The sequence below is a fragment of the Paroedura picta genome, chromosome 18 (genome assembly GCF_049243985.1).
Source record: "Paroedura picta isolate Pp20150507F chromosome 18, Ppicta_v3.0, whole genome shotgun sequence".
NCBI classification, from domain to species: Eukaryota; Metazoa; Chordata; class Lepidosauria; order Squamata; family Gekkonidae; genus Paroedura; species Paroedura picta.
Window position 1 is genome coordinate 801,272 of NC_135386.1, and position 25,958 is coordinate 827,229.

The 25,958-nt window shown below is 52.8% G+C and overlaps 1 protein-coding gene across 1 annotated transcript; it reads right to left on the reverse strand.

Annotated features, from left to right (window-relative positions):
- Window positions 1-2,957: 2,957 nt before the first annotated feature.
- On the reverse strand, window positions 2,958-25,680 carry RAB8B (RAB8B, member RAS oncogene family). The gene is made up of 8 exons (XM_077318009.1): window positions 25,446-25,680; window positions 9,824-9,884; window positions 8,928-8,988; window positions 8,174-8,251; window positions 7,515-7,604; window positions 6,654-6,719; window positions 6,133-6,183; window positions 2,958-5,884 (listed from the first exon to the last, which is right to left on the reverse strand). The coding sequence occupies exons 1-8, from the start codon at window positions 25,567-25,569 to the stop codon at window positions 5,792-5,794; spliced, it is 624 nt and encodes a 207-aa protein (XP_077174124.1). The 5' UTR covers window positions 25,570-25,680; the 3' UTR covers window positions 2,958-5,791.
- Window positions 25,681-25,958: the final 278 nt, after the last annotated feature.

The following is a 25,958-nucleotide window of genomic DNA, read 5'->3' on the forward strand; positions in this document are numbered from 1 at the left end:
AGGGAACGGAGGGAGACGCTCGGCTGGAACGAGGGAGACGCTCGCCTCACAGGGCCCATGAGGACAGGAAGGGCCACAGCCGACGGCGGTCAGGGATTGACTCTCTGTTTGCCTGTCATTCTCTCCATGGAGACATTTACATTTGTATTGTGGCCAAATGTTGGCAATTCTATCCCAAGTGAACGCAAACCAATCCAAATTGCTGGTGTTCCATTTATCTCTGGAGCCTGCTCACTGTTTTCATTACGCTGTAGGTTAATTTACTCTCATACTCTACCTATAAGTTGGAACTGGTGACTTTCATTCCATGACTTTGTCCATCTGAAAGGCCCTTTCAGAGTGGCCCTTTGGTGGGGTGAAATGCGGACTGAGCGTACAGGCCCCTACTTTAGGGGATTCATCCGGACAGACAAAGCTTGCGTTGATCCGAGTGGGGCATTTCCGTTACCCCTCTTTCGGAACACCTCGAAGAACGCCTTGGGGGGGACCATGCATGGGGGACCACAGGCAAACCCACCACAACGCTGCAAGATGCCTGGGTGGGATAATCTGCTCTCAGAGAGAGCACCGAGGAGCCACCAAGTTGAACTCCACGTGGAGAAGAAGGGCACAAAGTGGACCCAACAAAGGCCTCGGCACAACCGCAAATGGGGTCGTGGGTGAAAAAGGAACTGGGGGAAGGGAGCATCCAACCTAAGAATGCCAGATGCTCATGGCAGGAAAGCCCGTGAATTGAAGGCACAGCTCCTATCGGAGGGGGGCACGCCATTCTGGAGCCTTAAAGGCTAGAAAGTATTTCTCCGCAGCTGACTCACGCAATCCCCATGCCAGGCTGCACGGTAAGATGGAAGATAGACTCCGTGAATCCTCGCCCTACTCTGAAAGCCCTTGTCAGCCTAGAGCAGTTTTTAAGGAGTGAGCAGTCTTCAGAGACCCCTCTCGCTCGCCTTGAAGGAGAGACTCGGGGACAGAATTACAGAAGGGAACTTGATACTGCAATGGAGAGATTAAGTAATAAAGACAAGAAGGTGTTTCGTTACGAGAAGGTCGGGAAACACTGTGAAGCACCACGAGGAAGAAAGGCGGCCAAGTTTGACCGTGTCCTTGGCTTGTTGATCTCCCCCGGGTTTCTTCTGATGTTTTCTGTCACACGGCCGGATATCACTGGGTTACCCAAACGAGGTGCTTCCTTTGCTGATCGGTTGTCGCCGAGTTAAGCTACACGTGGGTGGAGACCTTCGCTAGCCTTGCGGACTCTGGAGATCTTCGGGCCAAAAGGCCCCCCTGACCTGGGTGGGCCAGGTTAGCCCGATCTCGTCCGGTCTCAGAAGCTAGGCAGCGTCAGCCCTAGATAGCCCCTGGATAGCCCCTAGATAGCCCCTGGCCACCAAAGAGCACTCTATGGAGAGATGGACAACTCCTCTGTCCTTTCTCGCCTTGAAGATTCCATGAACTTGCCATAAGCTGGCTGTGACTTCACATTCATCCGTCCCTTCCATATCTGTAGGCCTCAAAGAGTCACACACAAGAGTCAAGCTGTGCCCTCAAGAAGACCACGGCAAGAAGCACGCGAAAGCATGGAATAAGGAACCGGCAGGGGCACACCATTGATCCTCCACGGAAAAGGGTTCAAGAGAGCTCCTTAAATTTGTGCCTCACCCCTGTCCTAGCAATCCACACCCCAGCCAGGGGCCTCTGATCTTCTTGGAATTCTGACAGAGGACACTGCATTCAATCACAAGGTGGATGCAAAAAAAAATGGCCGCTGCACGAGGCGGAGCTAGCCACAAAATGGCTGCCATAGCTTACTTTCAGCCACACGGATGAGGAAGAGAAGAAACTTTGGGATGCTGGTTATATTGATAAGAGTTCAGAGAGAACTGTGACTGACCAAAGACCACCCAGGAGGCTTCAAGTGGAAGAGTGAGGAATCAAGCCTGGTTCTCCAGATTAGAGACCACTGAACCACGAGGACTCTCAAGAGCTGCTTTCACCACGCTATTTCACACACACACAAAAACCCGGAACACTTAATTATGTAATTTTATTTGAGACGCACATAGTTATAAAAGAGTTTAATTGAAATAACGCCCCCCTCCCTCCCTCCCCACCCACCCCCTTTGTCTTTTTACACAGGATCAGTACACAGTTAATGATCAGGTTTACACGGCGACCACATGACACGTCCACATTCTCTGCAGGAGCTCTTCCGCCTGAAACCTTCGGAGCAGTGAAAAATACGCTTCCCGTGGGGCAGAAAACAACGGCATGTAAAAAAACCCCCCCAAAAACAAAAAACCTGGGCTGTGTCAAAGGTCATGCGGGGACTCTCAGAATTTAGCATACTGCATTCGGAGAAGCCAAGAAAGGACTATTTGTGCTGGGGGAAGAGCCTGCAAGGCCATAGGGATGCACTAAAAATTCCCTAGAACCCAGAAGAAGAAAAAAGATTATATATGAAGTTGAGAGTAGGCATTCTGCCCATGAAGGTTTCTGATATATGTCTACCTGAGAGTAGGCTTCTCATACAATGGAGCATCGGCCGTTTCTTAAATCTGCAGCCTTACAATCCCCCCCTCCCCTCCTTCTAATCAGGCCATTCCTGTCATCCCCAAAACAGCTGCACACTTCTGATCTGCCACAAACCCTTCCGAGCTGTTACCCACCAGACAGCTGACAGAGCTGGAAGTTTCATTGTGCACCTCTTTTGGCTCACAGAAGTCATGGACCGGATTCCTGCAGGTCTCAAAGTGAGATGTAAAAACCAAAAAAGCACCCGACGACGCTACACTTGCCCCCCCCCCCCAAAAAAAAAGCTGAAAAGTATTTCACAAGTACTGTACAGAAAGTGTGCCAGGCCCAATAAAGGTTCATTTTTCATCGGCATGGAAGAAATCCAAATGTATCACTCTATGTGTAAACTTAAAAGAACTCAACGCCAACTGCATGACACAAGGTTTCACCGGGACAAAAATATTTATTCAGCTACTGTCTGTTTCCAGCAGGCATCTTCTCATTTAAGCCGAGCTACTGAAACTTTGGGAAGCCAAGGGAGCGGAGGACAGAGGGTCTCCTGCCTGACCAAGAGGAAGGAAGCTTGCCCTTTGCAAAAGTGAAAACAAAAGTCTTCGCATCAAGGCCAGAAACTCACACCATGGGGCAGAGAAGGCATCGGTTCAACGTGAACAACCTTGACTTTTAAAAGCCTGAACAGGAAAACGGCTCTTCCACAGAGCGGCTGTCCAGAATGCACCAGAGGCGTTCAGCAGCAAGAGAAGCCCGTCTCGTGCACATGCGCCGCAGAGACAGGCTATGCCCTAGATGTGTGTGCGCACCTCCAGCACTCTGGAGGAGCATCGGAAGTGAAACTCGGTACAATCAGCTGGTTGACACAGTAAGGGAACAGGCCCCGCAGCCGGAGAAGGCGGCAGAAAACCTTCCTGAACGCAGCAGCCCTCGACGCCTGGCCTCGGCGGCAGCAGGGACGCACTGGGTCTCCCCTTAAGACTACGGCTGCTTTCACAGGAAACAAAATCCTCTCCAGAACTTCAGCAGGGAACAGACAATACCATCACTACTCCTTTCACAGGAAAAAATAAATTCAACATTAACATCGACAAAGCCAAGTTTAACTGTGCGGCATCATCGTGCCGAGCATAAAGTGGATTTCCTATGGTCTTACTCAAATTATGTACATTTCAACACGGCTAGAAGTAAGAAAATAGCAAGGTTTTCTTTTTTTATTTTAATAAAACGGAGCAGAAGCCCCCATTTGCTGCCGCTTCAAGAAGCACTTGAAATTCACAGAGACGACGCTTGTGCACAGAACCCAGGGGGGAAACTGCCAGCCGAGAGCGGGAAGGAGCCACGGAGAAGCCAAGTCAGAGGACCCGCCAGCATCCGCGGGTCTGACAACCTCAGGAACGACAAACGGAAGAACACAGCCAAGGGGGAGGTGGCAAAAAGATGGGACGGTCGTCATGGGTAGAGTCACCCTGTGCTGTAAAGAAAGCACATTTTGTGTGTGTGTGTGTGTGTGGGGGGGGTAGTCCTTTAACCTTTTCCCACTGCAGGGCAAGCTGCTGCCGGGGTGCCCGTTGTTCTCCTGCTTAACCTTCCTGCTAAATCTACCCGAATCTCTCTCCGACACGGCAAACAAGCTGGGGCACAACTCAAAGGACCATCTCCACGGAACACGCCTTTCCCTGACCGGCCCAAGATGCAGAACCAAGAGAGGTTCTGGGCCGGAGCGCTTGACGGGCGGCCTGGGGGGGTTTGCCTAGCCGGCGAGGAGCCCACAGTGGGCACTGGAGCCCCAGATACTGAGTGGGGAAGGGAGACGGAGCCTTGAACTGGGAGTGGCAGTGGGGACAGGGCCAAGGTTTGGCACGCCAGTCAAACTGAAGCACCTGCTTCGGATCAGCCAACGTTTTGGGGCGCAGTTTAATCAGCAGAACAAATAACGGGGTGGGGGCTCTCCCTTGAGTGGAAAAGGCAACCACGCTTCTGCCTGCACGCAGGGCCTGGCCCACTGGCTCGGTGACCAGATCCCTGCAGGAACGGCCCTTATCAGACAGACAGACAGACTGCGCTCTCCTTCCCAAGACCTCCCTTATGGAAACGCAGCCGGGCTGTGCCTTTCCTCACGTTTAAAGAGGAAGCAGAAAGCAGGAGGCGGCACCAGCTGCTGCCACACTGGACACAGCGGATCGATGAACGGGAGGCGAGGTAAGAAGTCAGCTAGATCATTTGTGGCGAAGAGGAAAAAGACAACGCGTCCCTTGAACTTTTCATGGGTTTGGCTGCCGAGAGAAAGAAAACCAACCTCCTACGTTCTGCCAAAGCAGGGGTCTTTCCACCCAAAAAGGCCCGTGCATTTCTTCAAGGCAAACTTCAAGGGCCTGGGCTGTTCAAAACTTCCCGTCGCCAGATGACGTGGCCCCGTTTATTTCACAGGTATTTGTGTGCCGGAGAAAGGGCCAACTCTGGCCAACCGCCAGCGGCCGCGTCTCTGCCCGAGGAGCCTCACAAAGACCGGTTTCCCCTCCTCCCAGGCACAGGTGGGAACCACCACCCTCAAAGCAAAGGTTTGGGAGTTTCAACCTCTCGACACCCATCATGTGTCCTCTGAAGCGTAACTTGCACCACAAAGGAAGACTCCCCGAGGACAGGGGAGGACCCCACAGACCTCCCAACGGCCGCTCACAAAGCCCAGGGGTACCCACGCGTACGCAGGGGAAGGAGAAACGGGACAATCTCCTGACAACCAAGTGCAACACCCGACAGTGGCCAGAACCGTGCCTTTTTGGTAGCCAAACGGGGGGGGGGGGGAGGGGGGGGGAGACAGAAACCTGGGCAAGGGGTGAAGGATCTCCGGCCAGACAAAAACGCTGTGCAGAAACAAGGGCTTAAGACTGTGCAGACAGGCAGGGGGAGGCTGACGATACAGACGTGCAACAGTTTAAAGGGGGGGGGAACCATGGCAGCTCCTGAAGCAGGCAGTGAGACCAAAGCAGGAAAGGACATGTCGACGTAGCTCCTGCACAGGTGTGTCTCTTTCAACCTCGTGGCGTCCACGTCTGAGAAGAGGGAGCCCCCCCCGGCGTGGAGGAAAAGCAGAGTGAACTTCACGGCTCGGCCCCCTCGGTGCTCAAAGAGAGCTTTCAGCAAGCAGCCTGGCGGGGGCGTCTCTGGGGGCCGGGCGAGCCGCAGGTGCTTTCAAAGAAGCGGGAAAGGGGTCTCTGTTTTGTTCTCTCTAGGTCTGCTGCAGTCTCATCTCATGAGGAGTTCATCAAAGCAGCGCACATCGGAAGAAGCTGCTCTTCTTCGATCTGTTCTCCGTTATCTTCACGGGGCCGCCTGCGCTCGCCGAACTGCCGTCGTTCTACGGGGGGAGACGAGAAAGGCGTCAGGGAGGCAGGGCCTGGGGACGCCCGCTGCGGCCTGCCCCGCACCCCCCACCCCAAATCCAATCTGACCAATCAAGGGATCAATCTGACATGAGCAGGGCAAAGAGGCAGGGGGCTCCCGCTCTCCCACCCAAGGGAAACGGACAGAGTCAGCTGGGGGCACAAACTCTGGCTACACTTTGCAGATCCCTGCAAACAGGACAAGGCGAGACAAAAAACCAACCATTTTTCTGTTGAGTTTTGTCATAATATCCCGTGCAAGAGTGAAGAAAGCCTGGAACCGAGAGGGGAGGGGGGGGAAAAGGGGGGGGGGAGAACGATTAGTGAGTGCAAGAGGACTGGGGAGTCCCCTCCAGGCCAACTAACATCTGAGCCCCTTAGGGTGCCACCCCCACCCCCACCCCCGACCTGCTTTAGAGGAGCCCTGCAGTAAATGCTTTTCTTAACCCATTTTACTATTTATTGAGTTTTGGGCTTAGGGGAATCAGCTCCAAAGCAATGCCTGAGAGCAGAAGATTCATTTTCCAGGCTCCAAGTAATCCCAATATGTAGTGCCTCAAAAAGTCAACCCCCTCCCCACATCCTATCTGTATGGCAAAAGAGGGCCCCTGTGCATAGGGCAGATGGGCTCAAGGCAGCAATACAGGTAAGCCAGCTCCCTTGAGTCCCCAGGGTTCGTTGTCCCTCACAGACCTCCCCCTCCAGCGGCCAGGCAGGTGGTCAGCAAATTCAGTCCCCGTTTACCTCTTCCACATTTATGCTCGACTTCGCACTCGTCTCCAGGAATTTGATGCCGTAGTCAATTGCCAGCTGGAAGAGAGCGTTAGAAGTTTGTAAGCACATGGAAGAAGTGCTGGAGTGGCTACAGATAAGTAAGAAGTGCAAACCTTCTTCGGCAAGCCAGAAGAAGAGATCCCCCCTGAGCCTGTGTACAAAGCACCGGGCGTAGGATTCGGGGGTGGGAGGAGACGGCTTGTCCAGTCTTCCCTTCCCCTTCACACTTCCTGGCATTCAAGGCCAGCCCTGCCTGGAGGAACTAGAGGGTCTTGGTGAGCACAGAGAGACCCTGGATCGGTGGGGCCTGGGAGGTTTCCTGCACACACAACACAGAAGGCAGCACTCCCACTGCCCTTAGGAGCCTGGCTTCTACACTGCGTTGGTATGTAACGTGTTGCCATTTATGTAACACAACTCTGGAGGGGGGGGGGCGGAAGCCACATTTAACATGCTACGTTCATAAAACACCCAATTCTCTTCACACCATCAAGACCAGAAGAGCTATCCTTGGATAACTGACTGGGGCTTCCAGACTGCTGTAGACAGCTTCTTGTAAGTTGGGTTCTGCTATGTACTTCCTGTACAGCGTGCGAATACTGATGCTGTGCTTCTGTTTCCTTCCAGACGTCTCTCATCCTAACGCCTTGGTTCTCTGTGGCTCGGGTAACAGCAGGGGGGAAACTAGATCCAAACAGAGCCCGTAAGCGAGGCAAGGGGGACTTCTCCCCAAGTCAGCAGAGGTACTGATGAAGGAGGCAGCACGCGCAGTTCTCACTCAAGAGACATCGGAGGCCCTGCCCAAAGAGCTTTTCAGTTGGCAGGACTCACCTTCTCTCCTTTTTCTTTGGAAACTTGTCTTTTTTCGTTCATATCGCATTTGTTCCCCAGGATCATCCGCTCTACGTCTGAAGAGGCGTGCTGAACAGAGGGGAAATGTGAAACACAACCAAGTCACCAACCGAGCGCTACGTGCCGCTTGGCTTGAGTCCGTCTGGCGGGCCTAGTCAGGGGATGAAAGGGGGCTCTTGATTTCAGCCTGTTTCGTACACTCTCGCGTTCAAGCTAAAGAGGAGGAGCACCTTTCTCATGCAAAGGGGTGCCTGAGGACTAACTCATCTATGAACAGAGTGGCAGCGGGAGCACTAGGAAAGCCACGGCTGGGCAGAGCGCTGCAGGGAGAATGCGAAGGCCAGGTCTAGACAAGCCGCTCCTCCTGCGGGAAATCGGTTCTTACGCAGGCTGAGCGTAACGGTCCACGCCCCATTCTGGTAGGGGCTTCCTTGGGTGAAACAGGGACATCTGTGCTTGAAATGGGATGGGCGACGGCAGGACACTCCTGCTCAGAAAGCCTCTTGAATGGTAAGGACTCCTGTGGCCGCAGGGTGCTCGGGACACAGTCCTTCACAGGCCTTCAGAGCCCCTAAACGTTCTACTGGGCAGTTCTTGTTACGCGTGAAGCCGACTCAGACCCTGCCATAGAGACTGACCTCTTCGATGTTCCTGATCCAGTTTTTAATATTGTCAAAAGACTTCTCGTTCGTGATGTCGTAGACCAGCATGATTCCCTGGAGAGAGCAGAGCCACCGTCAGTAAGGAGCCCCACCCGCCTCATTCCGCTCCCGCCGGGACCCCCGGAATCCCCCTCCAAACCGAACAGGTGCGTGAGCAGACAAGTGGAGGATCCGCTTTCCCATTGGCCCTCGTTCTTCTCCCCGCCCACCTAGATTGATTGGGCTTCCCTTACGTTAAGCAGTATTAAAAGTTATGCATACAAATTTCATTCCAACTTATCCTTGCAAGACAAATAAAAACGTATTTTGTTTTAGAATCTTTGGTTCTTAGATCTTTCCCTAGTAAGAGATAGAAAGGTTAGATCATCACACTCAACGGGGATCTTCACTGTGTGACTGACAATAAGCTGGGGCAGCCATTGTGTGGCTGGCTCCACCTCCTGCAGCCATTTTGTATCTGGCTCCAACCCCTGCAGCAGCCATTTTGTGGCTGGCTCCACTTCGCAGCAGCCATTTTGTGTCTGGCTCCAACCCCTGCAGCAGCCATTTTGTGGCTGGCTCCACCTCGTAGCAGCCATTTTGTGTCTGGCTCCACCTCCTGCAGCTGCCATTTTGTGGCTGCGCCCCTACACCGTGGTAGAATTCCAAAAGTGCCCACAGGCTCTCAAAGGCTGGCCTCTCCTGTCAGAGACGATCAGCAGCAAAGTCCAGCTTGGAAATGGGTACTCACCATAGCTCCTCTGTAATACGCAGTTGTGATGGTGCGAAATCTCTCCTGACCTGCCGTGTCCCTGGAATTAAACCAAAGCAGATTGCAGAGTGGGGTGGGGAAATGCAAATAATGTAGTGCTCGGCCACTAATCCCTCCCCCAAAACTGCCACTCTTACCCAACCACGTTGAGCTTTTCCATTGAGGAGTAACATGCAGAGACCACCCTGCAGTTAAGCTCCACTTTAGACAAGCTCAAGCAGCCCCACTCCAGGTACCCACGACTTCTGAAATGGGTACTGAAACTGTCGGCCATTGCAGGCGGCAGGCTCGGGCCTCAATCCCCACATGCTTATCTGGAAGCCAGCTGAGGCTCCCTTCGAGGACAGCATTCTCCCAAGAGCGGTTTAGACGCTACTTCTAAGCTGAAGACGGCTGTACAGACACGGGACGGCCACCAGGGGGAAGTGCTCGAGACTTCTTATGATCGAGGAGGAGTTTGTAAGTTTACAGAACACACTGAACAACGCACAGGGCAGGATGAACTGGGCATTGCGGCCTCAACAAGGCTGCCTAACCAAAAGTTATCTTGCTGGAGAGACGGGCCCCAGGGAAAGTTTTTATTGCTTTCCACCGACCTGCAAGAGGTGAGCTGCCAATCCAGTGGTCGGTTATTTGGTCCTGAACCCCTGGGGCCTGCCTAGCCTTGCCCTTTTAGCTGCCAACATTTTTCTGCTGCCAGTTTTCACGAGCTGATTTGAGTGCTGAGTAATGAGGCCCCCAATTCTTTTGTCATGCTTCAAGGAAAGTTTTGCAGGCGGCCTCTTTATCCTGCAGCCCCCCCCCCCCCCCCACTAGGGATCGGCTGAGGACGCGGGTTTATCAAATTGGATCAAGGAACGCTCGGACAGACTTACCATATCTGTAGCTTGATTTTCTTCCCATCTAGTTCTATGGTTCTGATTTTAAAATCAATTCCTAGGGAACAAAAAAGATATTTTTTCCCATTAGGATTCTATCCTGTCCTGCTACTCTCCTCTCAGATGACACAGTGATTTAACAGCAAGAAACATGCATACGTTTAGTATTTTCCAGAGCACTAAAGCAGGCATCCGTCACGGGTGGCCAAACTGTGGCTCTCCAGGGAGAGATTTCTTTTCTGGACCGTCTCTGAATGTTGCCTAACACCTCCCCCCCCCCCCCCCGCCCTGTATTTTAACTCAACAGATTTCCCATTCTTCTGCTCCACTGGCTCAGCCCTACCCACTTTGAAAGGATGTGTTACTTTTCTTGCCTTATCAGGAGTTCAAGATACCCCAGGGGCCTTCCAGTGCCCTCCTCATCCAATTAAGTGTAACAACCACAATAGTTCCACAATAGCTTTGAGGGACTAACATTTGCATGACTTACAAGTGTGTGGGGGGGGGGTCTGCTGGCCCTGCTACAACTCCCCCTCTCCTGCCTGTTAGAGCTCTGGCCATGAAGATCTCCAGACAACAATCTCCATGCTCCGGGCATCTGATGGAGGGAGGTCGAACCAGAAAAAACCCTTCAGGCGCCACAAAACACTCGTTTTATTTTGTGGCGGAACAGATGAATGCAGCTTCCCCCAAGAAGTTCACCTGGTTTAAAGGTATAACTAAGGAAGCCGTGGAAATCAGAGGCCAAATTCCAGTCCCAAGTTGAGCAAGAGCCAAGCTTTCTCTCCCCGCGAGAACAATGGGAAGTCTTACGCAGGCCTGGTGCTCTCACTGAGCACGGCAGCGGCACAAATGAGCCATCTCTCCCTCTGCTGACGTTTCCTTTGTTTCCTCACTTTAGAAACAGGAAGTGGCGAGCGAGCTGCACCCTTCGGCAGGCAGCGCTGGGTCTGGTGACTCTGCGGCCGTTTCCTGACGGGCAGGTTGCGTGGAACGAGGAGGAGGAGAAGGCTGAGAAAGCCCAGGCCAGTTTAGCCAGGCAAGCTGGCGGACTGAGGCTCTAGTCTGCAGCGGAGTCAGCTTAAGCAGCACCTCCAATGTGGGAGCCAAAGCTCAGGAGGCTCAACCATTTGGCGCGGCACACGAGGCTGGTTCTCCACCCAAGGGGAAACAAGAGCATGCCCCAAGGCGTCCCCCCCCCCATTTATTTTCAGCTGCTCCAACACTATCACTGAGAGACACTGCAGAGTTTTCGCATGTGTGCCCCTGGTTGTCCACCCGTTTTACAACATCAGAGAAGTGAGGCCACCAAGCTGACATGGGGAACTTTCCTCTGGCCTCTGGGCCCTGCTTGAAGGAGGTGGGCTGTTAGGCTTCCCCCAATCCTTTGAAGACATCATGAGATTGTAGGAGGCAATCAGAATTCAGACACAAAAGTGACAGACTCGGAGGCAGCATTGCTTGGCACACAAAGATACGGGGTCTAAGCAAACTTTGCAACAGAAACAAAGGCTTGCTTTTTCAGGAGAGATAAGCCCCACCGCCCCGAGGAGAGTTTCTCACAGCGCTTGGTTCTCGTGGGATCGTCCCTCGCGCCGCTGCGGCCTTCCGCAAGGGGATCACGCAGGCGGCCGACCCGCAGCGATGCTTAGAAAGCACAACTTTTACAAGCCCAAAATAAAAGCACGGCTGCTCCGCTTGTCCGCCCAAAGGCAGGGGAGAAGATCAGCGTCTTTGACGGCCTTTCACAACCACTCCATGAATTATGAAAATTAGGCAGGTGTAAGCTGTGTGCGGCAACAAGCCCCAGAGTTGCCTGTGCCCCAATCAAGGCTGCAGGTAGGCTGGTACAGCCCTCGCAACCTCACAGGGGATGTATCCATGCGCCCTGCGCAGAGGTGCTTATGTGATGGCTCTACAGCTCGTGACAGCGGCTAATCCAAGGAGTAACGGGAAGGGCGGATGCTAATCCAGGTTTCACACTAAGCGACATTCCTTAGGTATTTAAGAATTCAGCCTCGCTCCGGACACGACGCTTTGACCCAGCATCTCGCTCCCCAGATGAGGGTTTCCGAATTTCGCAAACTATGAGGCAGGACACGCAACTTGGTCTTACGCAGCTCTCCTGGAGGCCATTCCAGCCACAGGTAAGCAGACGAGGCCACTGCTTCCGAAGGAAATGGCAGAATAACCCCCCATACAGGTACGGGCACCTACAGAGCTTGGCACGTGTCTGAGTCCAGCGCAGGGCACTAACTGGGCAGGATACAAGGAGAACCCTCCCGCAAGACACCGCCTAGGGGGTTCTCTCTGGTCACATCCTCAACATATGCAAAGTCTTTACCGAGGGCAAGGGTCTCCCCAAGGGTCTGCCCCTCAAGGGCCAGCAAGCACCGCAGGGCAAGCACCAATGCCTCCCACTTTGCATCAGGTCCTTCCCCACCTCAGTAAGGCTCCCTGGTATTCTCCAGGTAGAGGGGATGGCATTGACTCAAACTGCTCTGCCCATTAAGCAGAAATTCGCCCGCCCAGCCAGAAGTGGCAAGCCACAGCACAGGGGCCAAAGACACGTGGGTCCCATCCTCCCCTCACATTTTGTCCTCAACACGCGACTCATCAGCAGCTACCTTCTGAAAGGGCTGCGTGCTGGAGTCTTTGGCCTGCCAACGTGATGGCTAAAATATAATAGCAATATAAAAAGAAAAGAAACCAACCCTGCTATGTAGGCCACTCCAACGAGTCAGACTGAAGACTCGTTTGCTGCCTGTTCACGGAAGTGAGAGAGGAGACGCAATTTCATCCCCAGAGACGCTATCAGGGCCCAGTTTAACGCCTCTCGGGCCCATCAAGGGCTTTGCCCTTTTATCGCGAGCAAATTTGGCTTCCGTTTCCGAGTGGCGCAGCTGCAAGCCCGGCGGCCTCTGTGCACCGCATGGCTCTGCCGCCTCTTTGCAAAGCCTCACGTCTTCTGGCAGGAACAGGATGCGAGAGGCCTCGAGAGGAGGAGCAGGCTGGGGGGCGAGGGGAGACTTCTTCTGCGCCATGGGCCTGCGAGGAGAGGGGGCTTCACGCGGCACTTCAGAAAACAGGCCGAGCACAGGCAGAGATTTCACAGGAGAGCCCCGTTTCCCTTTCCCTCTCAAATGCACGACTCCAAGGCCCACGAAGGGATCATTTCGCTGGTTTTGAAGTTAATATTTGCCGTGCACAGAACACCTTCCCCGCACAAAGATTAGATCCCAAGCCTGACGTCTAACCCCTGCAGGATCCCCTGTGTTAATCCCCCCCCCCAGCCACAGGGTCTGCAGGCCATGAGCACGCTGGGTCAGTGCTTAGCCCTTGAGGTCTCAAAAAGGCCAGTCGTGCCTTAAGGCCCAATGAAACATTCAGGTTTGCTTCTTAGAATCAGGGCCAGAGACACTGACAGCTCTGAGGAAACAATGCTTTGCCTGGGTGGCATGTTTGCAGGGTGGAGCACAATTGCAACATGATGGTGTCATGCCGTACGAAGTCACAAAGACCACTAATCTTTCCGAACTTCAACCTCTGGCTCTCTTCCCCAGAAGCATCTGCCTGACACGGGCGAAGAAAAGAGAAAACAGGGGGGTGCAGCTGGAAGGGAGGAAGCCAGGCTAGATTCTGGAGATTTTTTGGTGGGGGGGGGGGATCACATGGGCATGAGATTGAGGTCACTGTGGATGAGCAAGTAGTTGTGAGTGTCCTGCATTGTGCAGGCGGTTGGACTAGATGACCCTGGAGGCCCCTTCCAATTCTAGGATTCTGAGCAGCCTGACCTTGCTGAATCAACACACTTCTTAGACCCAGGAAGCCCCTGACTGACTCCCAGCTCCATCCTGTCACAGACTTATCCCACCTTCCATACCTGAGATCAGCTCCTCAGAGAATTTAACCCCAGGTAGAAAACTATCCTGTTTTAGCACTCAGAGTAATTAACTCCTCAAGTGAGTACTCCACACAGAGGAAACCACACGTAGCAGTTAAGGAACGCAGATGCGGATGGCTTCAGAACCCATAAAAGTAGAATTTAAAAGATTAACCAAAACAAAAAACAAAAAACGTTACAGAGCAAAACAGAAGAGAACCGTTTATGGCTTTACTGATGCTTGTTTTTATGCTGTGAACCACCCCAAGCCCATTTGTGGGAGGGGCAGTATACAAACATAAGAAATATAAACAATAATAATAAACAATAAAGCAGAGTTAGGTGAGGAAAATCCGGCCTTGACCCTCTGCCAGGGTAACAGTGTGCAGACAGCACAACAAAAAGGCACCTGGGACATTCCCTGTGGCCTGTTTAAACGGAGGTGGAAGAAAGCCCAGCGACTTCACCTCCCTCTTCTCTGCAGGCCAAGCTGGGGCAGAGGGGGACCACTTTTCATGCAGTTTCCTCTTCTCTACTTCCCCCAAATAATCCCCAGAGGTTTCTTGCGGACTCTGCAAACGTTATTTCACTAAGGATGGGGATGTGTGGAAAATACGGACACCCACTTCTACCAATCAAAAGAGATGTTAACTCACACGCTGCAGCCTTCCGCCTGTCCACACTGACACGACTCAATCAGCGTTGAATATTAATTTTTAAAAGGCCGATATCGCAGCCACTTCCTGCCATTTAGGTCCTCAAAATGTTTTACATAAACACGCTACGAGAGACCAAAGGAAACAAGCTAAGTGAGAGAAATTAGACATGAGCTTGAAAGAGAACCAGGTAAACAGGAAAGGGAAAATGAGCATTAATTGTGGTCAGAGTCTCACGCAAACAGCCTTCTGCCCGATGTATAAAGATAACAAGGGAACAAGGCACACGTGCGAAAGAAGGACAAATCCCAGCACTGACTACCCCTCTTAACTTGCCTACAAGGACACCCTAATGATGAGGCTGGAGACATGTCAGTAAAAGTTAGTAGGCCGAACCAGGGAGGGCCTGCAACTGTCACTTATGGGTCCACGATTACTTGGGGTGACCTATTTACCAGTCCCTCAGACACAGGCCCATAAGATCCTCAGCCCCCTAATGGGATGAGACCATGAACCCCAAGACTTTGAAGACCCACTAATATGGTGTGGGAAATGCAGTTTTAACAAGTTTAAGGCCTTCTCACAACTCTTCAGGTGACAACCCAGCTTCGATGTGCTCCCCAGACTAAGCCCACTAAGCCAGACTTCCACACGTGCTTCTCAAGTCCTTATCTGGCAGGAGCACTGACATGAATGAGAGGCTGAGTCACTACTGAAGACAGAGGGCCGGAGCCGGGTCAGATCTCGACAGCCAGGGCCAGGAGAGGCACAACTGGGCTTGCACAGCACCCCTCCCGGAAGAGGCCCTCCTGCGCCCAACTGGAAAGGCCTTTCTTCTGCAGCAAAGGGGAGCCCTGGAAAGGGAAGGATGGCATGAGCAAAAGTATTTCTGTCCTGACAGCTACCGAAGCTTCATTTTCAGGACTTTTAGCAAGAACCGAGCAGATGTGATATCCAGCTGGGGCAGGAATTAAAACTAGAAGCTAACTCGGCTACGTACCTGAGGGACCACATCTCAGACTACCTCTCCAAAGGACACTAAAATCATCCCACTCTGACAAACTGGGGATCCCTGGCCCAAAAGACGTACGTCTGGCCTCAACCAGGGCCAGGGCCTTTCCGGTCCTGGCCCCGACCTGGTGGAAGTTGCTCCTGGAGGAGCAAAGGGCCCCTAAGGGTCAGCTCCGCCAGGCATTTGTTTGGGGCCAATAAACACCAAATGGATCTGGCCAAGCACTGCCTGGGCCCCCTCTATATGGACCCCCCCTCCCCCCAAAACCAAGACAAGATTTAAACGTTCTGGAACCAATTAACTGGCAAAACAACCAGTGTGGTTTATTTTTATGATTTATTGATAATTTGTAGTTTTACCATGTAAGTTTATGATTTAAAATGCTGGAAGATGCCCCGAGACAGCATGCTGGGAGGGACATCGGATAAATTGAAAAAAAAATGAAAATTAATAAATCTTTAGCGCGTCATCTTCAGGGGGAATGGCTGCAGATGCCACTCGCCTGCTAGCCCGGCCCAACTGAACCCATCCCGGCGCCCTCCTTATCCCTCCTGCCTCCCTTTGAGGAGGGAAGGGCCAACCTGCCTGCTTGCAGAATTAGTCTCCTCGACCGATCAATCCTGCAATTGTTCCCAGACGCTGTCCCAAGTCAAGCCCCCGAGCAGCCCACAGTCAGGCCATTGTCCAGGGAAACCCATGCATGCAAACGACGCCTCATTAAGATGTATAAGGATAGCGCTGTGAGAAGCCCCTTGCCTAAGCGGTATGGAATGCAAGTGTGTGAAGTTCATATGGCCAGCAGAGGGAATACAAAAGAATCCCATTTCAGCAGAGAACGGTTTGCGTTTGATACAAGGAGAGTTTCCCACTGGCGGGAGCTCGGAAGCTCCCCACTTTCAAGCCGGAGGTGGCGAGAAGGTCGGCAGAAGGTGGCCCATCCCGGTGAGTACGCCTGCCAAAGAAAACCACGGAAACACCCATCACCTCCCCGGATTAACCAAACTGCCCACCCCACGGGTCCACTAGCACTAGCCCTAAAATCCTGTTCAGACCAGATAAGCATGTGTGCCTAACAGGCTGACGGGCCTCGCCTCGCTGGCTCCAGGAAGGTTCACAAAGGGAAGCCAAGGACTTCAGCTGCAACACTGGGCTGCTACAAGACAGGGAACGGACGAGTTGGTTGAAGACTCCTTGAAGACCTTCTTTGGCCAGGCAAACCACAAAAATCAGTTTTCCAGAGGGGCATAACCTCCCCTAATCTGTCTGGGTACTGTGAAGTCCAGCTTCCTTGGCTGTTGGTTCAATGGATATTCTTGGAAAGGAATTGTTTCATTGCTATCTCACCCACACAATATTTAAAACAGGTACTTTTCAAGACTGGAAGGGTTCCGGCCTTTTGTAGATGTCTTCACACCCCTGGGGGAACTGCCCTAAGGTCCTGGTTCTATTCCTGCCCTTTGCACGGTTTGGCCACCATACATCTCAATCCCCTTTCTGTAATACAGGATGACACTCAACAGCACTGCCAATCTCCCACGAAGTCACAGGGAGTATTGCCACGAGAATCTAACGCTTGTGAGGGGAGACTGAAAGCCCCATCTTTCCCCGACAAATCTGTTAAGTCTTTAAGACGCTGCGTTTGTATTTATGCCCTTGTTCATTTTTGCTGAACGCAGCTAGCCTCTCCTCGGTCAGAATGAACGGTCTGCTACAAGAAACGCCCACACACAGAGCGGAACACAGCAAAGTCAGTCCCCGTTTGACGCAAGAGGGCTCCTTGCTGGAAGCAAGCTCAGATTTTTTTTCCGAGGGGGGAGAGAATCCAGGAAATGAGCCGAGGCAGAATAAGCGATTCACATCATGGAGCCTTGGAGTCTTCAGCGATGCTGGGCTCTCGAGGCTTTTAAGGGCCACTTGTGCTAAGAAGCAGGAATACGGGGTAAGCTACTCAGAAATACCGGCACACCCACTTCACTGCCAGGAGACCAGGAGAACCAACTGAGAGTCCAGCAGGGGCACCTTTAAGACCAGCAAAGTTTTATTCAAGGGATGAGCTCTCGTGCGCCCGCACGCCTCCTCAGATACAACGTCCGGGGCCTAGCCTTAGAGGGCTGCACTGGGGCACAGGATCCAAGAACGAGAGGCTGGCCTCAGAACACACAGCGCCCGCTGATAAGTCCTACTGCAAACTATCAAAAGAGGCGAATTTCCACGGAAGAAACCCAAAGGCCACGGTGCTGCAAGGACACGGACTGAAGCCAAATCCGGGTGCCCAATTTGGGCCAAGCAGTAAGTCAGTGCTCCAGCCTGCGAAGGTCTCAAGATGCAGCAGTTCCCCCTCTTACATCTCGTAGGAAGGTGCTTGGAGCATCAGGCGCTATTGTTGCAGACTGACTGAGGCTGAGTGGGACAAAACATTCGTTGCCCCGCCACGCTGAGCCTGACAAACATCAGGACGCTCCATCTGGCAATTAAAGGTGGGGACAAAGCCCTTAGACATCTGTCACGGGGAGAGACGAAGAGGCTGCCGTGCTTTCCCTCCCAGCTGCCTCGCCAGCAAGACTGGCCCCAGGTCAGCATGGCACCTACACAGCTCTGGGGGCAGGCAGATATTCAGGCAAGCAGGACATTTCCCTCGGTGAGCCAAGACCAGCCATCTCAAACGAAACCGTCTTGCCTGCCTCCACCCTTTCCTTGCCCTGCAGTCCATTTCCTGATTACTCAAGTCCTCACATATGCCTGTCCAGATGGAGCAAGAGAGGAAAACTTTTTTTTTTTGGGGGGGGGTGCTTCTCAGCTGTTACTCCTGGCTCCTCAGCCTTGCCAAAGCAAAAACTCTGGGAGTGTAAGGAAGAGGAAGCAGGCCTTCTGATAGGCCTTCTCCCCGAATGATGAGCAGAACAGCGTTAAAGCAATGCTCCAGAAGAGCTGACACAGCTAGTGTAGGATGCAGCCTGATGACAGCAACCCTACCGCTCAAAGTGCCAGTGATGGCAGGAGGGCCTGGTGTCAGAAGAGACCTTTGACATCGAGCAGAATCTCAAATCAAATCAAACTGATTAATTACGATCCCAGTCCAGCAAACAAAAATGCATTCAAAAATGCATTTTGGTACTGAAATACCAAAAGTGTCATACATAGAACAGAATTTGAAATAATAAAATACATAAACTCCAGAATAAGACCGTTCCTTCCCTCAAGGAGTCCAGAGGCCTCTTGGCCTAGAGGCCGGCCAGCCAAACGTTAATTCTTTACTCCTGTTGCCGAATCTCTTCAGCTCTTTGCTCCAGGGAATCCACGAAGGAAACGGCCCTTGCAGCGTCGTGAGAAGGCCTCTGACTCCTCTTGCTTATCTGCCTCAGGGTCTTGCACCTTCTGTCTCTGGCACGAATGGATGTCGGAGTGCATACACTTATCAAGGGGAAAGCCTCAAAGCCTATGAGTTGGTGAGTTTGCGTCGATTCTTGCAAAGTGTTTACTTGCTGACGGTTTGCGATCAGCGGCGATGGCTCTTCCTGACTCAACTTTGGAGAAATTAACCAAGCCATTGTGTTTTTCAGGATATGTTTAGATATAACAGAAGGTGACGACAACAAGAATCCAGTGTGTGAGATGCTTAGTTTGTCAACGGAGTATGTTTTTCAGCAGAGCAACACGCAGGGGTTCGATCAGGCCTTTGGTTGACTACGATGCTGAGAGTCCCTATTTGCCCCGCCGTCCTTTCCTCCTGCCCTCCTACAACAGCTCTGTGAGGCCAGGTAGGCTGAAAGGGTGAGGCTGGCCCCACCAAGGTCACCCAGGGAGGCTCCGTCTGACAATCTTGCATCCCAGCTACCTTTCTCCCCTCGCTGCCCATCCACTGAGGCTCCAAAACGTCTGTATCTCAACCTGGAACTTTCCCTCACGCAATCGCCATCCACTTCTCTGAGAGCTTGCAGTGCACTTTCGACAATGTTAAAGACTGATACCGCGCTGCAATTCATGGTGAAACCAAAATGGACAAGCAGAAAGTGAAATTGGGTGCGCGGGGGGGGATTAAAAGAACTCCGAAAGAGTCAATTATTTGACACAAAAGAGTGTTTGTGGACTTCTGCCAGATGCTGATATCATCTTGGACAAGAATGTAAATATTGCAGAGTTTTGTAGTCAGCAAGTTTCCGAGCGGAATCCGAACCCCTCCTGAGCTCACGGGGTGAGAGCTGCACAACTCCGGCTTGTGTTACTATCAGCAGGGGAAATTTAGCAGGCTTTGGGAAGAAGGCGTCTCTCTCTGGCTCTTGTAAAACTAACCAGAAAGCACCCTGCCCGGCAACAAGGCCGGTGCTTCAAGGAGGCCCTGAGCATTAGTGCATGTGCATCTCAGGGCCTCGGGAAACGGCATACGTGGGAGGGTGAGGCTGGAGAGCGCCATACGTGATCTGGACGACATTAACCTTTGATCGACTTCTTCACACAATTCCACAGCGGCTTGTTCAGCAGATGTGATCCAGCCCCAGTTTCATTTCCCCTTGGAGAGGAGATCGGTGGAAGGGCCAGCGTTTCCTCTCAGGGAAGCAGAAGAGGCCAGACTGCAAAGAGCTGGAGTCCGAGACACTTCCCTGTGGCACAGAGACATGCTGAGGCGTGGGCCCAGAGGTGTGAACAGATGTATCAAGTCTGAGGGAAGGTGGGGGAGAAGCAAAACTCTAGCAGAGAGAACGTCTACACCATCTGACTCCCTGCATGAAAGAATAGGCCCAGCTGAGCCTTGAAATGCAAAGGGGAGCACACCGAGGAGGGCAGGAGTTGGAGCTTTGCTGCTTCTGAGGCGACTATGCTCAGTTGCGGGTATAGAGGAAAGTGAAAACCCGAGTCAGAGCTGGCTTCCTAATCTCAATCATGTAGTGAGGCGCTTCCTGGATGAGATCTTCACGCTCACGGTCTCCGCCAACAAGCCACAGAGCTCTGATGCAGGCTGCATTTTCTCACGCTCTTCCCAGCGCCAGACGATCCCTCTGCGCCACAATGGATAGTGGAGCCCCCATGCAAAAGATACAGGACTTTGGTATCGCTGTAGAAAACCATTAATCTCCGCAGAGAACGCACAATTAAGCAACCGCAAGCAGAAGTCTACACACAGCGTTCAACAACTTGTCTGGGCAACACCCTAGAGGGGTGCTAGAAATCCTGCCGGTGCTTGGCCGCCCCGCTGCCTTGAGCCACTCCTCCACAAACAGCGGTTAGGCCGCCAGAAACAGGGCAAGGGGGGAAAGCGGCAGCCCCTCGGAGCAGCCACGTTCATGGAGTGGGCCTGGAAAGCAAGGAGAGCCACGGGGATGCTGGAAGTGGAGGATTAACCAAGAGCCGGGCAAAAGGCATCTCCTTAGGGCTGCCATCCAGCAGCCACTCACATGTCACAGGCACACCCAGCTGCCACTCCTGGGGCTGGTTCACACACGCAGGCTGTACCCCAGTAACTGCAGCAGCAAGGGAGCCCTTGCCTGTGTGAACCCCCCCACTGAACCCCGCAGACAGAACGGGGCCTCACCTGCAATGGAGTCATCTGCAATGGGGACAGCCCACAGGGTCAACTGCAGTCGCCCGGGATAGGCCAGATTCTAGGACACAAGGAAAGTCACACCGAGGAGCTTCCCGGGAGAGTTCGGACAAGGCCTTGCCACTGGGAAGAAAAATTAAGACGGCACCTGGGATTCTGGGGAAATATGAAATCCATTGTTGCTGCCTCGTTACCTGGGACACGAGGTAACAAAGACAATGACACCGCAGGAGTGAAGCTAAATAATTTACTCGGAGCTCCACAGACCCCCAGTTGGTTCAGATGGCTTCAAAGACACTTGCGGGAGGCACGGCGTGCTCTGCAAAGTTCCCGGAGGGGTATTATCACACACACCCCACACTCCAAGTGGCTCCAAACCTCCTTCCTGCCCCTGGTTCCCACGTGCCCATGAATGCTGCTCCTGATGAACAAGCAGGGAGGGCTGTTTTTAATCCGAGGGTACATTCAATCCAACGTAGGTTTAGGGATAAGCTAAAGAGCGCAGAGTGTGTTTGAGCATCGTGGCAGCACCTTGAACAGGAAGGCACAGCTATGCCCACTGGATAGTCATGCTTCCATCCCCGAGAAATACCTGATTGACATCCGAAAATGCATTCTGCCCCTCTGCTCAGGCAAAGCCAGGGTTTCACCAAGTAAGAAAAGCCCCCAGCGCCAGGAAGGGAGCAGATGGAGCTCCCCTCCCAAAGTGACGGGGGAACAATGTAAGCCCAGCAGAGCCGGAAAACCACGGAGCCTCTGAGCACATGACCGCTCTTGCTCAAGTGTGGTTACCGCAGCTAATTAGAGCGTCTCCGTACAGCACCCAAAAATGACATCCCGCTAGAGCAGGCTTTCTCGCGGCCCTCTTTTTCGTTTCCTGACTATTTCTGTGCACTCAGCATTCAAATAATTTAGCTCGCGAGCCAGTTACCATGACAATGGCTTGACAGTAAAGGAACACCCTTCCTTGAATCAATTTTCTCTCCCCCCCCCCCCCCGCAACTCTTAGATCAGCTGAAGCAAGTTTGTTTAAGCATCTTAATACCCTGAGCCGGCCATGAAGGCAGCTGGCTCTCAGGCCTTTGCTGGCAGCCCCATCCTGCAGCGCTCCTTCCCTAAGGATGCCTGTCTCGCAGGCTCTCTTGCACGTTTCTGGAGACTACGAACGCCCAGCAAGCATTGGGACTGTGGTGCTACCGGCTCGGGTTTTAATGCTTCATCCACACCGTTTCAACCTCTTCTTTAATGTCTATTTCATGTGTCCCAAATCCTGTAAGCCAATGCAAAGGCCTGTATGCTGAACAAGCAAATTAAAATGTCAACAACCTAATTCCGCGTTCTAGACCAGACTTGGAATTTACCAAAATGTTTTGGAAAGCAGTTCTAAAGATGCCCCGGCAGGAACAAATTGCTATTTCAAAACAAAAACAAAAAAACCCGCAAGCTCAATGGAATACAAAGACATTCCTCAGAAACATGTGTTTACAAAAGCCATTTTTAATCAGCCAAAAATATTTTGCTCCCACTGCCCAAGGAAGCATAGAAATGCAACAACTAATTACTCTTTCCAAATTCACACAAGCTCCACTCCAAGAACACTCCAAGAACTCGGCCAATGCCCATGCTACAGCCTATATTTGGTACATAATGACTTGTATACAGGACTGCATATCCTGTGGTGAGAGAGAGTATCATCTTGTCTAAAAGCACGCCACTAGAGATAGGGACATTTTTCCACCTGTGGTTAAGGGTAGCCCAACACCAACAACCCAACCTGAAAGTTTCGCAATCCCTGTACGAAAAAGGCCTTCGAGCTAACTGCTCCTATGCAAAAAACAGTCCCGAGAGAAGTGGAGAGGGGAAGCAGCCCACGTCTGCAGCCTAGAACTTCCCAGAACTTGTGCTAGAAAGTCCACAGAGCAGCTGGATCCTTTCCCCTCTAGACAGAACTGATCCCTCTATGCTTCAGTCGAGGCCGGCCGGTTCAAAAGCTCCACAAGGGTGTTCCCTACTTGCCTATCGCAGGCAGAAATCTATCACCTCTGGTTATAGAAACAAGCTTCCCTTTGGCGGAGCGGCTACTGCTTCGCGGCTATGATTCTGGCGTGTGAAACACCCGTCTAGAACGTGACCCCAAAACTATAGCCACCACTACAGGCTTATACCTTCTAAAGTGGCCGCAAAAACCAGCTACTCCCTGCTAAGGGGAGGAGACGGACACTGCTAAATTCCTCACTGGAAACATGCCAGCCTGGAGAGAGTCAGACTGGGTTCTGGGTTCAAATCCCCACTCTGTCACAGAGGCTTCCTGGGAGACTTTGGCCCAGTCACATGCTCTCAGACAGGGAGACCTCAAAGGGCCGTTGTAAGAAAAAATGGGAGGAAAATAGGGTAAGCAGCTTTGGGTCCTCGTGGGGGGAAAAGGCTGGAGATAAATGAATAAATAATTAATATCTGCCTCTCACGTTAAACTGAATTTTTAAAAGTCCAGACTTCTGGCTTTTAACATCAATTGGAGCCCATAATATAGTGGTTGCCCCTCTGGAATTCTGAGACTACAATCTGCTCAACAGCAACCTGAGCTGAACTATTTAGCCATCAGCTAGGAGGGTCTGAAGGGTCTCAAACAGCCACCCACCTAGTTTTCGGCACCCTTAAGATGTGGATTAGCAAACAGGCATGAAAGCCTTTTACATGGCTGAGAAGCTGCATTTGTCTGGCGGGGCGCAATCTACGCGGGCCTGGAATAGGGTGGGCTACACAGGGAAGCAAGCTGTAAACATGGATGAAATATGCCAGAATTTGGCCAGCTGAATTACCTGCATAGCATTTTTGCTACTTTTGCCTGTAGAGAGTTAGGCTTCATCTGGAATGCCGTTATGACAATAATTATTATATACTCTGACCTGGCAATGGGCGATAAAGACATTCCGTTCTCAGACTTTCTGTGCAGCAGCTTCCTATGGATCTCCTTCCCCAAGGTTCTACTGCCCGTGGCGTAAATATATTTTAATAAACAAGCTGATTATTCATAGCTTTTCCCTTGTGAGTGCGATGGAGGAGAAAGAGAACGGAGCAAGTTTTGCATGCAACTGAAGCTAGAGAGGCGCTCAGTGGGAAACACCAGCAAGACAGAAGGCACGGTGAGCAGCTAAATCCAATAATTCTTGTAGTTTAGGAGACGGCATCTGGAGGAAAGCTACAAACCCCTGTCTTGCCTATGTTAACTAAGGCAGCGACTTCCAAGCAGATTCAGAACCAAGCAGCGAAGGGGGCTTTGACCCCCCAAAGCTCACCCCCCCCCCGAATATGCTCCTGGCCTCTAAGCTGCTCCTGGCCTCCTATCTAGCTGTAAGCAGCTATCAGCTAAGTAAAGATATGGCCTGGCTCAGGGCCTAAAGCCAGCTTCCCATCATGAGATCTAGCAGCCTGAGTCTGCAAAGAATACAATGATCAGATCATGGGTGGAGGAGCTGGAAGGTGTTTGGGAGGGAGGCAACCCATTCAGACAGGAAAATGTTATCATTCCCCCCCCCCTTCAGATCTTGTTCTGAATGGAGCTGTTGAATAGGAGCAGGAGAAGAAAGGACGAGCAAGAATGAGACATGAGCCTCCTCCCGCCTTTTTGGGATGCTCAAGACCCCAGTTGACACCTCTGCCTCCCCCCCCCCATCCACTATACAGCCTCCTTCCCCCATCCCCACTGTGAGAAGGTCCAAGGAAAAGAAACACAAAAACCCAAACTGGCTTGAGAATAAATACCATGGGGCAACACCCCCACTAGACAGGAGGGAAAGCAGAGGGAAGGAGGCTTCCCCCCCCCCATCGGCATGCTCCTATCCTCTCTAGAATGAGTGGCAACCTCTCCCCCCCACACCAACATGCAGGGAAAGGGCAGAGGACTGCCTCAGGCTATGTCCCCAAGACAAGATTCAAAATGCGTGCCCCCCCCCTTAGGCAACCCTCCTTTTCTCTTTAGAATAAAAATGACTTAGCAGAAATGATTCCCCCCCACAGCAAAAATAAAGGAAGGAGGAAAGGTGCCTGCGTAGATTCCCCCCCCCTAAAAAAAGAGACATCACATCCCTGTTTTCTCACCCCAACAAATGCCTCTTAGTCAGTGACCCTGCCTCCCCCAACCCCCCCCTCCAAGAGGGGCCACCTCAAGAGACCCTCACCCCCCAAGAAGAAAAGATCCACCCCAACTTCCTCATCAGAATAAGTGACACCCCCCCAAAAAAGGGGAAAAATTGGGAAGGGAGAGGTCGGCGTGATAAGACCCCCCCCCCAACAGACCCCACATCAGAAGAGGGGCGTGAGAATAAGAGACAGACAGGCCGGGAAGGAGGGGAGGGGAGAGGGGCTGCCTGAGGAGATACCCCCCCAAACCCCTCGGAATAAGGGAGTAACCCAGACAGGAAAGGGCAGGAGAGAAATTAGGGGGGGGCGTATGAGGAGCCCCCCCCTCAGGAGCCAGGCCCCGCCCCCCAGAATAACCGCCGGCGGGGGGAGGGGTGGGGGCGGGGCCTGACCGATGGTGGAGATGAAGGTGGTGTTGAAGGCGTCCTCGCTGAAGCGGAAGAGCAGGCAGGTCTTGCCCACGCCCGAGTCGCCGATCAGCAGCAGCTTGAAGAGGTAGTCGTAGGTCTTCGCCATCTTCCCCGACGACTGACTGACTGAGGCTGACTGACTGACGGCGCCCGCCCAGCACGAGCGGGAGGAGCGAGCCAGGGGGCGGGGCCTCGCCGTCTCGCCCCGCGCGCGCAACCACGCCGCCCCCACGCACGCCGCGTCACTCGCGCGCCGCGCCCCCAGCCAATCGGAAGCCGCCGACGCGCCCCTCGCGCCCCCGCCCGCCCGCCACGGCGCGCCGGAAAAGCGCTCTCGGCCGGCCGGATGTCCGCGCGCGGGGCGTTGTGGGGAGGGTAGTCCGGGGATGCGGCCGCCTGACGAACTGTTCCAAAAGCTCACGTGGGCACAAGGCGGAGCCGCCCTCCCCCCCGGCCCTGCCAATCAAGCGGAGGGGCCCGCCTCGCAGCCCTTCT